Genomic DNA, 18288 nt, shown 5'->3' with positions numbered 1-18288 from the left:
GCAGTAGAGTACTTTGTGACCGTTTTATTGTTCTCTCTCAAGATTATGACAATGAGGAAATTTTGACCTATGAGGAAATGTCACTGTACCATCAGCCAGCAAATAGGAAACGTCCCATCGTTCTGATTGGCCCCCAGAACTGCGGGCAGAACGAGCTGCGGCAGAGACTGATGAATAACGAGGTGGATCGCTTTGCCACCGCCGTGCCCCGTGAGTGTGACGGCACACGGGGACCCTTGTTCCAAGCCTGGGCTGCAGACAAATCCTGTTCTGTTGGAAATAGTCATTGGGAGCTTGGGGCTTTGGGCAGGATATATTGTGCTCTCGAAAAAAGGGAAGTTAATGCAAATCCAGTGTTACAAACACAGTGTTCCGGAGGCATTATAAGACATGCATTTATATCGGTTTGAATATAATTGGAGTGAGTTACAGAAGTTCAAAAAGAAGCCAGTATAAATGGGCAAAAAACTTTTAATCAAATGTTCTGCATAAATTTAGGTTTAGGTGGCTTTAGTGGCCTCCCAAACCACTTGTATTTCAGTGAATATTATATTTTTAATGTCTAATGTACCCTAGATTATGTTTACAAACCATTCAGCAATACATATTTGTTGAAAAACACCTAATAGCTGTTTCCACATTCAGAACACAACTGCACAGTTAAAACTATTTTTTTTGCAGCTTACTATTTTTTTCCTCTAGTTAATGTAAAAGAGACCTCTAAATTAAGTTTGACAACTTAATTTGACCAGGGACATTTATTGTAGAAAATAAAATACACAGATTTCATGGATATTTCCTGTGTTGGGCTGGGGAGGGCATGGGGGTTGTATTTGCATGATTTGCAATATGCCTGCTAAGGAAAAAACTCTTTCTTTTTTTCAGTTCTATACATGTATCACTGTCTCAATTCCTTTTTTGTAGATACTACTCGGAGTAGGCGAGAGACTGAGGCAGCTGGCAGGGATTATCATTTCATCTCCCGACAGGCATTTGAGAGTGACATAGCTGCAGGGAAGTTCATTGAGTATGGGGAGTTTGAGAAGAACCTGTACGGAACGAGCATCGACTCCGTGCGGCAAGTCATCAACTCGGGCAAGATTTGCCTTTTAAATCTTCATACCCAGGTATGGCAAAGCTCTTGCCTGTCATGTTTTCATTGTAGAAGCTGCTGTGAGTTATCTGTCTCTCTGGTTTATAAAATGAGTGTGTTTTCAAGATCCATATTTGTGTTTATGCCAGGATGCTCAGTTGACTCTATTCAGTTCCTTGTTTGCAAATACGCACATCTTTATCTGTGCTGCAGTTGATAGGGTGTTAGTTTTCACCAGCTTTAAGTATCTGGAAACCATCTAAAATTAAAAATGAATTAAAATAAAATTTGTGTCTCCATCTTCCAATTACTCTGTGATCTCTGGGGTTTTTGAAGATAGAGATGACATTATTTGTGATTATACTTGGAAATTGCATTTCAGGAATGTTTGTGCAGTTTCCAAATACAGTTCAGAAATGAAGTACATCACATCAACAGTATTGAAAAAAACATTTAGCTGTGACCTTTGGTTATGAAGAGAAAAACTATGCTTGCATACCTCTATTTGGAAATTTAGTCAAACATGGTAAGAGGCTGAGCCCTGGAATGCAGCCTGTTTTCTGATACATATGATATGTATGAGGCCTGCTGCTGTTGTAGATGCTGCAAAAAAAGCCCTAAAACTCAGCCATATCAGTAAGATGGGGCGGTAGTATTGAAGCTATGGTTAGTCATCAGTTAGTCATCACCAGCTGGGACCATGTGATACTTCACTAGCATAGCTCATGGGCATTGCAAAGCATGTCTGTCATGAGATGAAAATTCATAACTCTAAAAATTTAGCTGATTCTGTGGCCATAAAAATTTATCTCGAGACAAGTTGTTTATCCCAAGACAAACCTGACAAAACAAAATGCTACACATACAGTAATAGTGCATCTGATGTCTTCTATTTTAATCTTCATAACACAGCAGGTTAAACTGTAGTTTTTCAAGTAATCTGTAATACTTAGACTCTTCTCCCTGTTCAAAGCTGATACCTTTTCTTAGAATTGTACAACAACTAGTTCAATGTAGCTAACCTCTTTATTGTTTTTGGATACCAAAAGATCTGTTTCTTCTGTTCAGTTATGAAGAATATTCTTGAAAAAAAGTAAATATTTCAGTTTCATGAAGCTGAAAAATGTTGGAATATAAATAAATTGTAGGAAATGGTGTCTGAACTCTGAATGCTGTTACAGTTAATTCTATTGCTGTTAATATATTGTACAGTTGTGTTTGAAGAGTGTATTGTCTGTTATAGCATGTGAATAGTGCATCAATAAATGCCCTTTTCCTGGGTGAAACTGTTAAATATGTAAACCTGTTTTTGCAGTCACTGAAAACACTACGTAACTCTGACTTGAAGCCATATATTATATTTGTTGCACCACCTTCACAAGAAAGACTTCGTGCTTTATTGGCCAAAGAAGGGAAAAATCCTAAGGTAAGGTGTCTTACACTTCTTCTGAAACCATGCCGGGTTTGGTGAACAAATAAATGCACATAAATCTCCTTCCTTGGGATGGGGTCACGGTGATGGTACTGGCAGTTAGCACTGCAGTGAACCAGTGTACTTGTGCTCCAGGTTGGTAGGCAGACGATGCTAAGGGGAGGGTTCATTCAGGATGCTCTTGCATAAAGGGACGTGAGAGGTATTAGACAAGGGAATGCACTGCTAATTCAGTAATCCTGGGGCACAGTGTCTGCATTGGGGTCCCTGCATTTGGGTACAAAAACATGACCTTTTATTTCAAAACTCTGGAAAACTCAGTTTTGTCCTCTAAACCTGGGAGTAATTCTAATGGAGCAAAGGATTAGTGGTTTTCATTTCAGAACGTACCTGCCTTTGGAAAAGCATTTACTTGAAAATCCAAAACTCTTCAGCTAAAATTATTTTAATCCTTGATCTTGTGGGATCACTCTTCGTTTTTAACCAGTCATGTCCAAGATCTGAGCTTATGAGATTATTTAGTTTCTCAGAAGTTAGTTCTGCAGAATGGACTTGAAAGCCAAAGAATAAACCAGGACATCTGAAAGCTTAGAAAAGTTCCTTATCAGGCTATGATATACCAAGTGCTTATTGCTCAGGCAGTGGAATAGGTTCATCATCACCTTTTTTACTGAAATCTACCCTGTAGTAATTGGCAGGTGCCCTTTGCCACCACAGTATCTTCAAAGTACTAATTTGATATAATGCAGTTCATACTAAGGGAAAACAATCTTCCCAAGATAACTCAGTTATTCCTGACACAGCTGTTGTTCAGGGATTATAACTCACTGTGTTCTATGACTGTGTTGTTTTGCTCTCCTTGTTTGATGCAAGGGTGATTACTTGTGTGCAAGATTTTAAAGTCCATTAAAGTCCAAGTGTTGAAACAGAAGAAATTTCCTTTTTTTCCTTTCCTCCCCCTGTGTCAAATATAATCATAGTCTTTAAATGGATGTTTCCTCCTTCATGTTTATGCCATGAAGAAAACTTTATTTGATATAAATATTGCATCTTATGTTCTGGATTTTTGTTGCAATATTCAAGGAATCCATTTGCAGTAAAAAGGGGTGCATTTCTTGATGTTACACTGTGCCTATTTTCTTTTTGATTAATTGTATTGGGGTTGTATTTATTTCAATTGGGTACATGCTACCGAGTTAAATCCCTTTCCTGATAAAGAAAAGGGCATTTCTTGCATGTATGCTCCAATGTTGCTCTGATTTTATCAAGAGTGTGTAATGACTAAGAAAAAAATCCTGAAGGCGCGAAGTTCCTTTTGAAATATCCTCCCTACCATATTATCTCAAAACTTAAACCTGAATATTTCTTCATGTTCTTCTACCAAAAATACATTGAGAAAAATAAACACACTTTTAGAATGTAAGTGTAAGAAAAATTCTGAAATCAAAACACTTCTACTTCTGCCTTTGTATCATTTATCTACACTGCAATATTCTTGCTTTTAACATATGCCCTTCTAGCTCCCAAGTGGTGTTTTCCATATTTCTGCAGTGTTATTCACCTGATGTTATGGTGATTTGGTCAACCTAAACGCGTGGCTCTCACTGCTGTGTATTGCACAGTGTCACCAGTGTCAGCTGTCTCCTTTGGCTGTCAGGTGTTGGTGGTACCAGCAGAATGCTGCCTTGCTCTGCACAGGTCCCGTCTCCCTCAGTGAGATCAGTGTTGTGCAATGAGCAGTGCTAATCTTCCTCATTTTCTTTAGCCTGGCCAGTTATTTACTCTTTGCCACTCATAGCCAATCAGTCAAGACTGTCTTGAATGGCCTTAGCTTTCAAATATGGATCATGGTTGAGTGTTCCTGTAAACTTTTCAAAAGCCAATAGCAACACCAGGAGTGTTTGTGTACAGAAATGGAGTTGTTCCCATTCCCTGCTGTTACTGTGGGGAAGAGGCTTACACACCTACACTAACTCTCTGTTTCTGATTGCAGCCAGAAGAGCTGAGAGAAATCATAGAGAAGACAAGGGAGATGGAACAGAACAATGGCCACTACTTTGATACAGCAATTGTGAATTCTGATCTTGATAAGGCGTATCAAGAGTTACTTCGGTTAATAAATAAGCTCGACACAGAACCCCAGTGGGTGCCCTCCACCTGGCTACGATGAGAGCAGTTCCAAGGGACAAAAGGACTTCAATCTAGTTACCTTTCCAAGCAGATCATGTGTAGGTCTGCCCAATTCTAGTACAAGTGCATGTGAACTCTAGACCTCAGCGGCAGCATCCTTTGCCAGTGAAATTGCGTATTACTGAAAAATACGCTGACCAGCTTGTGAGCCAGTTTAACTGATCTAAAAGTTGTCCAGGTTTTCTTTCTCTGTGGTCTAGAAATGGAGACCACATCAGTACTAAATCTAAAGCTTTAGATAGATTTTTTCTAGCAACTACTTTTATAAATCCACTTTTTTAACTTAGGATCACCCTTAGAACAAAGATTTTAAGTGTGTTTGTGTGTATATGTATATATATAGTCCATGCTGTCACATAGTTATAAATATGAATGTTATTTAACACTTAACTTAATGAGTTTGTGGGACATGATGCTAGTTCAAGAGCATAATTCTACAGATCATTGGGCAGAGGAATAATCTACACATGAAAAATATCAATGAGAAACCTCTCCTGTTCAAAAAATACACAGAATGAAGATTCTGCTCTGGTCTGGAGCTGCCCTGTGAGGCTTGAGTTAATACTTCAATTTTCAGACATTCCACTTTCTAATAGCACTGTATTGAAAAATGTGTATAATGTAAATATTTCGATCCTTGTGTCTTTTTAGTCAGACTTTTAAAATCAGATTTGACTGCACAGTAATTTTAGGTCCAATCAAAGATGACTATTATATTGAAATTCTAGATGTGATATTTTTATGGTATTTTCTTTAAAACATACCAACTGATTGGAGCCGCTGTTTTTCACAGACTTGTAGAGACAGAAAGGCAGAGGTTATATTTTTGTGAAAATATATAGTTATAAGACATGCTGCTTGAAAGTCAACTAAAATTCTCATGTTTTGTAACAGAATACTGACTGATACAGACTGATGTGCTGAACATTGGAAGACAGTGGGGTTTTTTAATCTCTGCAAATGGTTCGCGTTGTGGCTGTTGGACTAATGGACAACTAACTGGAATTAAAATAGCTGAATGTAGCTACTGTGTTATGAGTATTGTAATTCGCTAGCCAACTTATTGCCCTGCATTTGCTCAGTACTGCAGTGAAAATATGTGTAAAACACTGGTAACTGACTGCGAAGTCACAAGAAAGGGGAATATTTTTAATGGTTAAAACAAAAAACTTGAAATAAGGGAACAAAAGGTAAGGTCTGCATCCTGATGGATTCTGCAAAGCAGGTGGGAACATCTTTGCATCCTCAGATGATTCTGGCTGTGAAGGTTTAACTGCTGTAGCTGTGCATCTGCAGTGGGGCTGTTGTTACTGACACTAAATGAATAGTAGTATCTTGGCTGGTTTGGGTAGCACAAAGAACCTTAACTGTGAATATCTCTTTTAGCCATAGAATTTCTTTGTTCCTACAGGTAAAACACTGGAGTTATGTCAATGTGTCGGTCACTCCTGTCTAATGTTGAAGGATAAAAAAGCAGTTACTGTTTTCCATTCTGTCTTGCATATATTCTTTCTTAAAATGTTAGTAGAACAAATTCACACCCATAGTTAAAGAGCTGAAAGTATAGAGCAGATATAAAGAAATTGTCAGATAACTGTCCTAGGTACTGAACTAATAATCAGTACATTTTTATGTTGAAAAATTGAAGTATAGAGTGCATTCCTGTCTTGCTAGATAGCGAAATTATTTGCTGGTTTAATGAATATATAGGGCTGAAAAGCAATTAAGCAATTAGTGGGGATAAGTAATGATGCTTCAGAAAGAAAATGGGGTGAAACTTGAGTATCTTAGTTCAAGTCAGCATTAGAAATAATACTGTGCTACTGTTGGCCTAAGGGCTGGATATTCAAAATTGTGGCTTTTTGCCTCACATTGCAGGCATGTTCTCAGTTTCATCCATAGCTTATGACACCAACAGTGTTCACGTGTATTGGAAAAATTGTATTGATTCTACCCTTTTTAAAGAAAGATTATTGTAAATGCATTAGGCTTTTGGGTATTGAATGTTTCTGGACAAGGTGGAAAGCAGTAAAACATGTTGAGTAAGGTTAACCTAGCTCAGCTATGTAGCTGCTGCTAAAATTCTGCCAGTCACAATCAGCTCAAGGTGGCTGCTGAACCCCCTTAGGTATTCAGTGTTTATAGGCAGCATCAGTCTCAGCAAATCATGCCATTAATGATATTTCATTCATGTTTGTCTCCCCAGTTTTTCAGAAATGGTGTACAGAATCTGTTTTTATACAAATGAGCTTTTGAATGTAGACTTAAAGCATATTGCTTGAAGTTGAGCTCTAATCTCCTAATTCCTGAGGCACACAGAACTCACTGACATCCATAGAGGTGCTATGAAGCTTTTAACCAGTGTTAGCTTTGTCTCCCTCCTGCTGAAAGGAAGAGCTTGAGCAGCACTGAAATATGTACCTGGCTGTCCATCTGCTGCCAGCTTGGATCTGGAACTACCTTGTGTAAGAAATCATTCTGTCTTGTTTAATGAAGAATGTGTGCTAGTTCCCTCGAGAATAACAGAAAATACATAGACATCACTGGTAGAACTCTTCAGCCTTATCCCAGGCTTTGTTGTGAGTTGTATCAGACTGAAATGAGGGTATATGCATTATTACCAGTCCTGATTTAATTAAAAGTAAATGTTAAATGAATTGCATAAAGAATTTTTGAATGTAATTAAATGTGACTTTTAAAAATATTAGATGGGGAGGTTCCATGCCTTAAGTAATTAAGGTAACTTTACTGAGACCTGTGGTTAGCCCCACATTTTACTTTTTTACATATATCTGCACTCTCTATTTTGAGACATCACGAACTGCACACTAATGTAAAAATGTAAAATATTTCTAGATTTAAAATAAATCACTGTACAATTTTACTTCTTGTAGTGGATCTTGAGAGTCTTTTTTCTGCCACTTTGCTGAATATGTGAAACATGCTGTGACCCATCAGTGCCCTGCAGGATGTTCTGTGCACCTTCTGACACCATCCATCCTGTGGGAGAGGCAACAGGTCTGCAGAGCTCCAGTGTCTCTCTTTAAAGCTGGATCTGTATCTTACAACAGACTATGGACCTACCATTCAGCTGTGCTGTCTACAGCTACACAAGAGAAAAGAAATGGCCTTATTATTCATACAATTCTAAAATGATTTTTTAAAGGTGTTCATTTATTCCTTGCAGTTACCCTGTATCTGCAGTTAAGTGTTGTGTTTAAAACCAGATGCTTACCTTGAACAGACAAGACTTGTAGTACTGGAAACTATGACCCAGCACTAGTTCTGGGGCATGTGTTCAGTTTGCTGATTGCTAACCAGTGCCTTCAAGAAAAAGAACACAACCAATGTGTTGAAGGAATGACTGGACATGGCTGTGGACTGACAAGGTGGTGACTGGTCAAAGGTTGGACTCTATGATCTTCGAGGTCTTTTACAACCTAAGTGATTCTGTGCTTCCGTCTTTAGGAAAACAGCTCTTCCAATTGAGCAGGGTTTAGTGACAGCCTGCTGGTCAGCCACTCTCCTGGACTCCACTCATCAGCCTTGGACTTAAGAATTGCAGAAAGGCTGGACTGCTGTGCATTCAACCCTGCTTTGCTTGCCAGCCTGCTGAAGCGATGAAGATTTGCAGCAACATGTAACTAGATGGTTTTTTCTATGTGCTTTTGGCAGGAGGGATCCACTTCTCCACAGTTACTTATTTAAAGCACTAAAGATAACAAAATGTGGGCACAGGCTGTAAGAGATGTATACTGTGTAGTTTCCATGTCAGGGAGAAAGGGTGAAGCAGAGGTTTTATTTTGAAATCAACACAACAAGCTTTTAAGATTCATCTTCTATCAACTCGAGCCAGACACCAGGTATTTTAGCAGTTAAAATTTACACTTGTTTCTAGCGCAGACAGTACACAAGTTGGCAGAACCTAATTAAAACTGTAGATATTTTAGGCCAATGGTAACAATCGTGCAACAAAAATGTATCACAGAAGACTGTGGATTTCATCAACAGGTTAGAAAACTAGAGTTTCCTTTACAGGGATTTGACTTCAGCTTCAGTGCCAATACTGGCTCTAAGCAACTTCAACATTACTGGTTCAGCAGCAAAGATCATCATATGCATCTTCCTCCCTAAGTAACATTTTTCTCTGCTTGTACTAGGAAGGGGAGCAATTAGATGAATCTGATTAGGCAAATCCAGAGCCATCCTTCAAAAAAAAAAATACAGCTTTCAACAGTCATTCCTACTAAGTGAAGAAACAGGCTGAACATGGACTTTCCTTATAGTAAACCATCTGACCCATTTCTGCCTTCCCTCCTATGCTGTAGTCAAGTTCCCAGATTTCTAATCTCCCAGGAGAAATCCACAATCCATTCAACTCAAGACTTGGACACCAAATGAGAAGCCACATAAGTATCTTGGAGGCAACATGTCTTGAATTATATTGCAACTGGACATTCTGTATTTTGGGTCCCCTGCTCCCAGCAACTGTGCAGGGCTACTCAAAGAGAAGGTCTTCATCCTTCTCTTCTGCTAAGAGATTGGCTGGCTCACTTTCCTCACCAGCAGCCCTCCGCAGCTCCCGTTCTTGATCAGACTTTTCTTTCAAGACTTTTTTCTTTTCCTGAATCTTTTTAAGCCTGTGAAGAGAAATGCAGCTTTATCTGTGAAGCAAATATGTTTTCATACAACAGGTTAGTAGCTATACCATACAACTTGAACTTGATAAAGCTACGTGGAAAAGTTCCACAGGAAACGAAAATTCTCTAACAAATACCAAATTTGGCAAAATGGCAAAAATAAAATGCTTTTATTGCTAGCTGCTGCAATTGAAAAACTTTAACCAAATTATAAATTATATTCTTGACCCTAAACATTGCATTATACTATTCTGCTTGTATTTAATCAAGTTCATTCCTCTTTCATTTATTTCAGATTTGACATTTTTGTTTCAGGTGGCCCAGAACATTGACTGTATTGGCAAAGGTGTTGTTAAAGCAGAATACCTCAGGGAACTGTATCACATCATTCCCTCTGAAAGAACAGTGACAGCTATGTACAAATTATAGAAGGGATTCATTTATAACTTTCAGACAAGCAATTGGTGAGTGCCTGGCTCTGGAAACTCCATGTGCAGTAAGAATGAGGTCATGTTTAACAATGCTTGCTTCCACATTTGGTGAACAGTTCTCTTAACTCCCTTCTGAGGAATGGTCTATGTTAGGAAGAGACCAGTCTAGTCTTTTGACTAGTCTTTTACCTGTAGAATTCCTCTCGTTCTCGTTCATCCAGTTCTGTGATGATATAAGAAAGAGTACGCTCGATCCTGGGAATAATCACTAAAAAAAATATAAGGAAGGTGGCACTGCTGTCAAATTAGCCAGGAAGTATCTAACGTATTGCACAGATGTTATTTGATGTCAGTCTAGTAATCCTTTTGGCTAGGGGAAATCTATGTTTGTCATGGAAGATCATACTATTTCCTGATGGACAAGTACACAAAATATAAAAAGCTCCTGACAAGCAGGCAAATTTGAATTAAAACTATGTTCTTCCATCACATTGTTTCAGAAACTTCAGCATAGCACCTTTACTCAGAATTATCCATTTAAAAAGGCCATCATGAAAACAAATACTCAAATACAACACAATCACAAAACAAAAGACACTAAATACAGCTTTCACACCAAACTGCACAAGCTCTGTATCAGAATAATTTATTGAAAGAAGAAACCTATTACCAGCACTACCAAAATTATTTGGAAGGCTGCAGAGGCAACCTTTTCTAAGTCATATTCTCAGTGATAAGCTGCAGTTAAGGCCTGTATGTATAAGAAACCAGTCTATGAAAAACTGCTGAAAAGGATGATTTGGAAACATGGACTGAAATACATTACTGTATACATGCAAAAGTTATTAAATCCAGGACATCAAAATTCAGAAAGCAACTTGAAACAGTCAAAGCAAAGCACTCTGGACACTGCAGCAAAAGGAAGCACAGCCAATGTTGGGATTGTAACAGTACTTAAGAAATGGCAAGAAACAAATTTACAAACAAGAACATGAAGAACAAAGAATTAGATCAAAGAAAAATACACAGGTTATTGACATAAGGACTGTTCCATCCAAAACGAAGAAGTCACCAGCCTCTTCACTGGGCATCACCATTACAGTTTTAAAGTTCATTAGAGTGATTTAATGTATTTTAGTTGTCTGAAGTTTATTATGCTAGCTATTGGAACATCTTAACACATAGCAACATCCTATCTTTTGCTTCTAGTCAACAGGCTTCACCAGTTAAGTCAAAGTCACTAGCAGGGACTGCAGAATGTTTGTAAAACTTTTGTCCTGTAGGTTCTTAATACAATTTCCTGATTACTTTCTCATGTTACCCTATTCATTTATCTCTGTGTCCTCCAGTCCATTCCACTGGGCTTTTAATTTTTTTCTTTCTTGCAATATGCCTAATTGTAATGCTTTTTAGAAAGCATTCTTGAACTGGTGAGAAATTCTAACAAGAAAGAATGGCTTCATTGACCCTGCTCCTCATCTTACATAGGAACAGAAAAATGTTATGCATCCCAAATGGAAAAATACTCACCATGTTCAATTGCATTCACACGTCTGTTCGTTATTTTAATGGCTTCATCCAAAGTAATAAAGGATGTCTGATGGAATGGGATTAAATAGTTAATATATAACAAGACAAATTCAGCATTTCCATCAATTCTGTACACAAAACCAAAGAGCACTTGAAAGCCAAGTCTATAATGTAGCTTTAAAAACTATGTTTTTGACAGAAGTAGAATGTTTTCTACTAATGTCACTAGCATGCTGAATACTGCACATTAACAGTTACAAATACCAACTCTCCCAAAAAGTTTCTTCTGAGCATTAAAGAACAAGGATTTCTCTGAAGCAGTAATATGGCTAAAAAAGGTTTGCGACTTTATACAGCACTGGGACTATATTAAGCTACAAATACTGAGAGATGATACTTTCATTTTAGAAAAGTGAGAAACCAATGATCTTTTTTAACTCTCACCAACCTGTAATGAGGCCAGTTCCACAAGCAGCTCCACAGCTTTGGCATAGTTCCTCTTCAGCTTAGCCAGCTGTTCTCCACCTCTGGCCAAGCCAGTCAGCTCATAGCCTGAAAAAAACCAAAAATTGTTACTATTGCTCTTATAGTGTTCCCTTACTAGATAAAAATTAATACTTTACACACTATAGGGATATAAAGAGCTTATCAAGTGAAAAGCTAAAGCCTTTGCCCATTAACAAATTGTCTTTTTAGTGGTTTATGTTGTGCATGTCTCTAGTAACACTCAGAAGTCTCAAAATCTGGAAATAGAAGTCTTCTCCTCACCTGAAGAACTCAATCATTTTGGAAAGCAGAATCTTTTAGAAGTTCCTAATAATCCCTCCATGTCACAGGAGCAGGCAAAACATCAAAGGAAGTAAGTACCCCTATGCCTGTGATGTAAACTGACTTACCATTAGAACATGACAATACTTCTGTGTGAGCATGGAATGGTTGTAAGTACATAAAGACAGAAAACACTTGCGTTGTACTTACTGTCCCCTCCTTCCTGGTAATGCTCAAAAACTGGCAAGGTCACACCTGATGAGCGAAGAAAAATGCATGTAAGAAACATGAAGGGTTACAGATTTATGAAGTACAGCTCACTTTTACCCCATTTGCTTCTGATTATGTAATGGCAGAAGCTTTGTTTACAAAATATTCCTACATAGCTTGGAACAATTAAGTCATGCTGGTGCTGACATTTAATATGGAACTGCAGAATTGTGTTGAGTTTGTAGAGATCAAGACCCATGAAAGATTCAGGGAAGTATTCTGGTTCATTCCATTTTATTATGTTTAGTACTATGTTCTCTTTGCTTAAGGAAAATTTCAATCATTCAATCCTGATTTATCTCTCTTGTTTTCTTTATAGACAACTGTGTGGATAGACAATTGCTTGAAATTTATTTAACTTTGGGGCTTAACTCCTGATCTGTTTTCCAGTAAAGCTCTATGGAAGTTATACTTTGTCCAGAAATTCAGAAATTGGACTGCGGTTTACACACATTCATTTTATTTTATGAGAGGTAAGTAACCAAATATAAAAATCATAAGCTGTATGTGAAAAAACAACAAATTACAATTGTTCCTACAGATAGGTAAAAAAAAAAGGAGACAGTGTTTGGATACATTCCTGCCTATTTCCAAGTCTCCACCCACAATTCCCTTATGAGTTGAAGAACTCATGGCCTGGAAAGGAGTCACCTGCTACATTGTCTTTTTTAGCTCTGATCTTGACTTGCGCTTTGTTCACATTTTGGATCACAGTGGTACTGTAAGGAAGAAAACACAGATCCTAATCAGGAAAATTGAAGTGGTTCATTAACTCATCATTACATACAAGATAAATCAGTTATCAAATAGCTGCAAGGACCCGGAAAGTGTTGTCAGCTCAGTTCTCCTTGCAATTCATTGCAAAGTCTTCAGAGCTAACACAGAAGCTTTGAAAGAAACAGGTTTCTAGCAAAGTTTGGAAAAGATGCAGAGTCTACAAAATATAACTTTAAAAATGTCTTAGACCAAATTTACAAAGCATAGCTAAAAAAACTATCCAGTTATCAGGCAAATTATTTTAATAACATTGAGTCTAATCAACCTGTAAGATTTCTTTCACAATGAAAGAGAAGGAATTTCAAGGATTTAAATGCAAACCAATGCCACAACATTTTGTTCATTTTAGTTTCTAAGTATTTGCTCTTTCAGACCATTAATGAGTTTATTCACTCACTACCATATTAACAAACTTGGACTTGTACAACAATTCATCTTGAAGCATTCCAAAGTAACTTAAAGTCTTTCAAGAACAGCTCACTACAGCTAACTCCTCTGCTGAAGTCCAGTTTACTTACAGGGTGGAATCTGACTTGTTTATGGCTAAACACAGTGACTAGTTAGGACAGTAAACAGCACTATATCCAAAGGAAAGGGCAAAAAGACTTTTCTTCAGCAGCACACAGATTACTGCTGTGTCTGATCACTTGGCTCTTCCCCGTTAGTTGGAAGTGCCATCAGATGAATCTTTAACACTTCCCCATGCACACCTGAATGAATTACACAAACCCTCTAGACAAAACTGTAATTTATTAAAATACAATTTAAGTATCTTGCTGGAAGAAAAGGATTTGTTTCCCCTCCTGCCTACAGCCCTCTCTAGCCCTAGTGAGACAAAGGGCAGTGAGGTAGGAGATAAGAACAACTGGTAAAATCACTGTGTGACTTACTGGCAGAAAAGAGCACACATTACATCTATCCCTCAAATTCACAAGAAAGACCAAATTAACAAATTGTCCAATACTCTGATATAAATTCTTGCTTCCCTACATTTTTGATTCCAAGCCACAAAAAGCAACACCTTCTCAAACCAAGGACAAAAAATTTTGGTAATGTTTCCACTTGGTTTAGCTTCCAACAGAGTTTTTATCGTGCAAGTTCTCTCTCTCCTGCCTTTACATAACAGAATTTAGTTCATCCCCTCCACTAGTATCTTTTTTTAGGTGCCTTTAAGAATTTACCTTTTTTTCCAAAGGAGAAAATAATAATTTGTTGATAGCTCTTTCCCATAGGTAGGCTATGCTCATGGAAGCCCAGCAATCCTCACCTGAAATCTCCTGCTGTGAACTTTGCCTCAGCAAGTGAAAAGGCAGCTTCTCTCATCACCTCACCCATCAGCATCTTAGTCTGTTAAAAAAAAAAAGGCAGCAAATACAAGGCGCATTGTTACTCCTTTTCCAGGATAAATGACTAGCAGCATAAGGAGAAGAAATTGAAGAGAGTGAGCAAGTCCTATATGCATAGTTTACTCTCAAACTGGAAATTGTAATTCTCAGGTGACTGGCAAAAAAAAAAAAATTCAGTTGTTTCACATTGTAGAACTCACAGAAAAAGCAAAAGATCTGTCTTAATCATGAAATTCTATTACAGCTTTGTGAAGCTGCACTCTCCTCCCACTCTGTTTTTTTTCCCAATTTTTACAGATTTGTAGCCCTTGTAGGTAAAAACTATAGAGAAACACCAGCCTGTGTGTGTTAGACAATGTATAGGAAGTAAGGACAGATGATGAGAGCTTGTCTACAGTGTGGCAACAAAGGACCACTGCTAACCATGGACACTGCAGCAGCTGCAACTAAAACAGTACAACTAAACCTATCTGATATGGCAGAGCAGAACAACACATACCAGGCTCTACTGACTACCTCAGGTTTGTCATCCTTGTTACAAAAGAAAAAGCAGCACTCTGTGTTTCTTCCTAAAGGAACAAGTCCCATCTGAACAGAACTTCTGCTTGCTAGTGTACCTAGTCATGCAGGAAATATTATAGATGTGCAGTATCCCCTCAAGTCAGATAAAGCAATAAAAATGGGACTACAGAACATTTTAACACCAATCCTAAAGTATTTGGCAGCTTCAAGATAGGGAACTTGGGACACAAAAGAAAGCAGAGGCTAAGACTCTCTGGAAAGAGATGAAGAACATTAACTCTTCCAAGTTTCTGTATCACTGCAGCCAAAAAACCAGAATTCTGCTCGTGTGTTCTCAGTAGTCTCACTTACAAAAAACAGGTTAGCCAGAAAGTCATCCTATATTCCAGCCTATCTAATGAAGTTAGGAGAACAGGAATGCACAACAGACAGAACAGTAAAGTGAACCAAACAAAGGAAAATTCTAATTTACCTACCTCAATAATTTTCTTAAGGATCTGCCTGAATCGAAGTGTCAGAGCATCAGATTTTTTCTTCAGGAGGTTACGACCTGTTTGGGCTCCTTTCAAACGAGCCTTCATGATGGTCTGAGCCCTGGTAAGCAGAGGAATAAAGAAAAAACATCCTGCATCATCTGAAGGAATTGGGAAAAAACTTAGTGAAGTTTTCTGACATGCATACGACTGAAATTATGAAGGAACCATGAAACACCATTGCAGTAAAACAAGATGGCCACTTCAGGGCAGAATTTTAGATTCCCATTTAAAATCAAGGGAATTTATATTTATCTCCATCAACAATGAAAACTACAAGGTTATTATCTGTGAAGTCAAAGGAAAATTGACAAGACATCTTTCAGTGCTTCTATAATAGGAAATAAGAGTTTTCATTTTCCTTCATGACTTAGCAGTACCAGAAATCAAACTACTCCAAATATCCGCTGTGACACTGGTATTGCTTTTAAGTTCTTTTACTGCCATGTCCTCTTCGGAAAATCAAACAAAGCAAATTCTTCATGTGATCATAACAGTTGATGCCACGTTCTGATTTTACAGAGCAAGAAGATGCAGCAGTTGTACATTCTGGTTTCCCTTAGATTCATATGCTGCATGGGAGATTTACAAGCTATCGAAGACAATCAAAAGCAGCAACAATTTCAAAGGGATATTAGTGAGTTAGCTGTAGCTTTCACCTTTACATCCAGTAGCACACTTAGAAGTTTCTTGTATGAAATTAGGAACTGTACTGCTTTCTACATGCAGCCACTGTGCACAAAGGACACTGCTCAAGCCAAGTTCTTACACACTTCCTCTCTGACCTTGGAAAAAGTAAGTATAATTAAGATTCTATCTACACAGTGGAATCCATTACTGGCCACATCTACTGGCATGTGATGAGAATAGCTCCATTAACATCTACCAAATATGTATAACTGAAAACCCCAAATACTTTATGAATGTTTATGATTTTTTAAAAAAAATCAGAGAGTAAAAAGGCAACTTTACTTTCCCAGCAAGCAGGTGTCTGTCATCACCTTGGACTGACTTGTCTGCTCTGTTCACCACCTGCCAGAAACTGGCTGGCCTTCCAGTTCGAGCAAGATCTCACTGGCTCTGAGAGTGCAATAAACAAAGTCTTGTTTACTCTCAAGGAAACAGCTTCTGGAATTGAACATTTTCAGCACAGAAGAGGCTCATACCACCAAGCCATTTTATAACAACAAAAAACCCCAAACCAACCTTGTGAAATCCTCTTCTGTCAGTTAAGAAAATTAATTATTGCAGACACAGGACATCTTTATTTTGCCTTTCTAACTTATATTCCTTTGGGAACAGCACCCACATTATTGTCTGTCACCTTGTTTGAAAATAAGCTTGTAAATATTGTACATGACCACCCTCACGCCACAGTGACACATCACCTCACAAAACCAGATACCTTTCAAAAGTGATTGAAGTGTCCCCTCCTTGGACACCTAAACTGAATGAAAAAAAGCACTACCAAAGAGCAGGAGTGAGACCAGATGACTTAGTGTATGCAGCAATTCATTTCTGTGTATGCAATAGTAAATTTCAAAACAGAACATTTACCATGTAATGTATTAATCTTTCCATATAAACTGTTACTTTATATGTCTTGAGCTCATACAGAGTGAATAATTATTATTTTAGGTTTTCTGTCCTTCAAGGCATCCTTTTTATTATAAAGATTGTGTGCAGGCAACCCACTTTTATGCAAGAAGATGTGAAGCAGCCTTAAAGCAAAGTCTGTCTGTCCTGGAGGGTTCCAAAGACAAACTGAACAGTGTTATTAAACAGCATTTTATTCAATTGTTTGAGTTAGTTCCAATGTTGGCAGCTTTCTAAGCCTTCTCAGGAGACATCTGATTTCATGACAAATAGTTTGCTGTCTGGAGCTGGAAAATAACCTGACTGTCCACTACACTGACAGCACTTTACTTCCTTAACGCTTTATGGCCAACCTCTCGTGAAGCAGTATCCTCTGTTGCAAAATTAAGGGAAGCTGTGGTTCCGTTTGTCCCTTTTTCCTACACATACATTCTAAAAATTATTCTTTCTTAAGTAAGGTTTGCGTAGTCACATTGTTTTAAACATCACACCCGGCATCTCGGTGCCGAGCCCTGCCCGGCCCGGTGAGGACGGACAGAGCCGATGTGGAGCCTGGAAGCAGAACGTCAAGTTCAGGACCAGCGGCCCTCAGCGGCTCCGCCACAGAACCGGGGCAGCCCCGCTCGGCGGCGCAGCACAACCGGCGGAACGACTCCGAGCGCCGAGCCCCGATGAGGAGCCCTGAGCGCCCGAGAGCCGCCGCTCCCGCCGCTCCCGCCGCCTCGGGCACGGCACGGAGCCCCCGCGCTCCCCCCTCGGCGCTATCCCGACCCGTTCCGGCGGACACTCACATCCGCGAGGGGAAGATCTCGATGCGGTCCTTGGCCGACATGGCTGCGGCGGGGCCGGCTCGGGCTGTCGCCGCTGTCACCGGCGGGGCCGGCTCGGGCTGTGCCGCTGTCACCGCCGGGGCCCGGACCGGCCGTCGCCGCCGCCGTCACGTGACTCGGCCCCGCCCCCGCGCGAGGCGGTGCCCGCGCGCAGGGGACCGAACCCGGATGGCCGCGCGGCGCCGCTTGTGGTCACGTGTCCCCCGGGGCCGACAGGAAGAGACGCGATTGGCTGAGGCCGCGGCTCCGGCCGCCCGCCGCCAGAGGGCGCTCGAGGGGAGCGCGGCCCCTCTCTCCGCGGCGTCTCTGCGCCTGCGCAGTGGGGCGGCA

At 39.3% G+C, this 18288-nt stretch overlaps 2 protein-coding genes across 3 annotated transcripts in view; one reads left to right on the top strand and one right to left on the bottom strand.

Moving 5' to 3' along the window:
* PALS1 (protein associated with LIN7 1, MAGUK p55 family member) overlaps nt 1-7599 on the top strand; it is a 56195-nt gene extending 48596 nt beyond the window's left edge. Inside the window, exons 11-14 of the mRNA XM_054275310.1 lie at nt 43-210; nt 925-1127; nt 2409-2519; nt 4519-7599. Coding sequence (XP_054131285.1) covers nt 43-210; nt 925-1127; nt 2409-2519; nt 4519-4695 — 659 coding nt within the window. The 3' untranslated portion in view covers nt 4696-7599. The remainder of the gene's footprint in view (nt 1-42; nt 211-924; nt 1128-2408; nt 2520-4518) is intronic.
* Nucleotides 7600-8475: 876 nt separating this feature from the next.
* ATP6V1D (ATPase H+ transporting V1 subunit D) lies at nt 8476-18081 on the bottom strand. 2 transcript variants are annotated; one of them, XM_054275312.1, is made up of 10 exons: nt 18035-18081; nt 17920-18001; nt 15476-15593; nt 14399-14478; nt 13006-13073; nt 12295-12339; nt 11765-11868; nt 11317-11383; nt 9976-10054; nt 8476-9355 (listed from the first exon to the last, which is right to left on the bottom strand). In XM_054275312.1, the coding sequence occupies exons 2-10, from the start codon at nt 17958-17960 to the stop codon at nt 9214-9216; spliced, it is 744 nt and encodes a 247-aa protein (XP_054131287.1). In that variant the 5' UTR covers nt 17961-18001; nt 18035-18081; the 3' UTR covers nt 8476-9213. The 2 variants fall into 2 exon arrangements, with proteins under 2 accessions (XP_054131287.1, XP_054131286.1); XM_054275311.1 differs by having other exon boundaries at nt 17920-18057.
* Nucleotides 18082-18288: the final 207 nt, after the last annotated feature.

The sequence above is a fragment of the Melozone crissalis genome, unplaced genomic scaffold (assembly GCF_028551555.1).
Source record: "Melozone crissalis strain CALT ecotype California unplaced genomic scaffold, PUWL_Pcris_2 ptg000018l_1, whole genome shotgun sequence".
NCBI lineage: Eukaryota > Metazoa > Chordata > Aves > Passeriformes > Passerellidae > Melozone > Melozone crissalis.
This window is presented reverse-complemented; position numbering and strand designations above follow the sequence as displayed.

Bases quoted from the DNA above. Each gene is read 5' to 3' on its own strand.
- ATP6V1D (XM_054275312.1), bottom strand. From the start codon at position 17,960: ATGTCGGCCAAGGACCGCATCGAGATCTTCCCCTCGCGGAT. The intron at 12,340-13,005 runs GTGACTCCTTTC...TTCGCTCATCAG, and splicing joins TAAAAAAGACAATGTAGCAG to GTGTGACCTTGCCAGTTTTT. The intron at 11,384-11,764 runs GTTGGTGAGAGT...CCATTCCATCAG, and splicing joins TGGAACTGGCCTCATTACAG to ACATCCTTTATTACTTTGGA.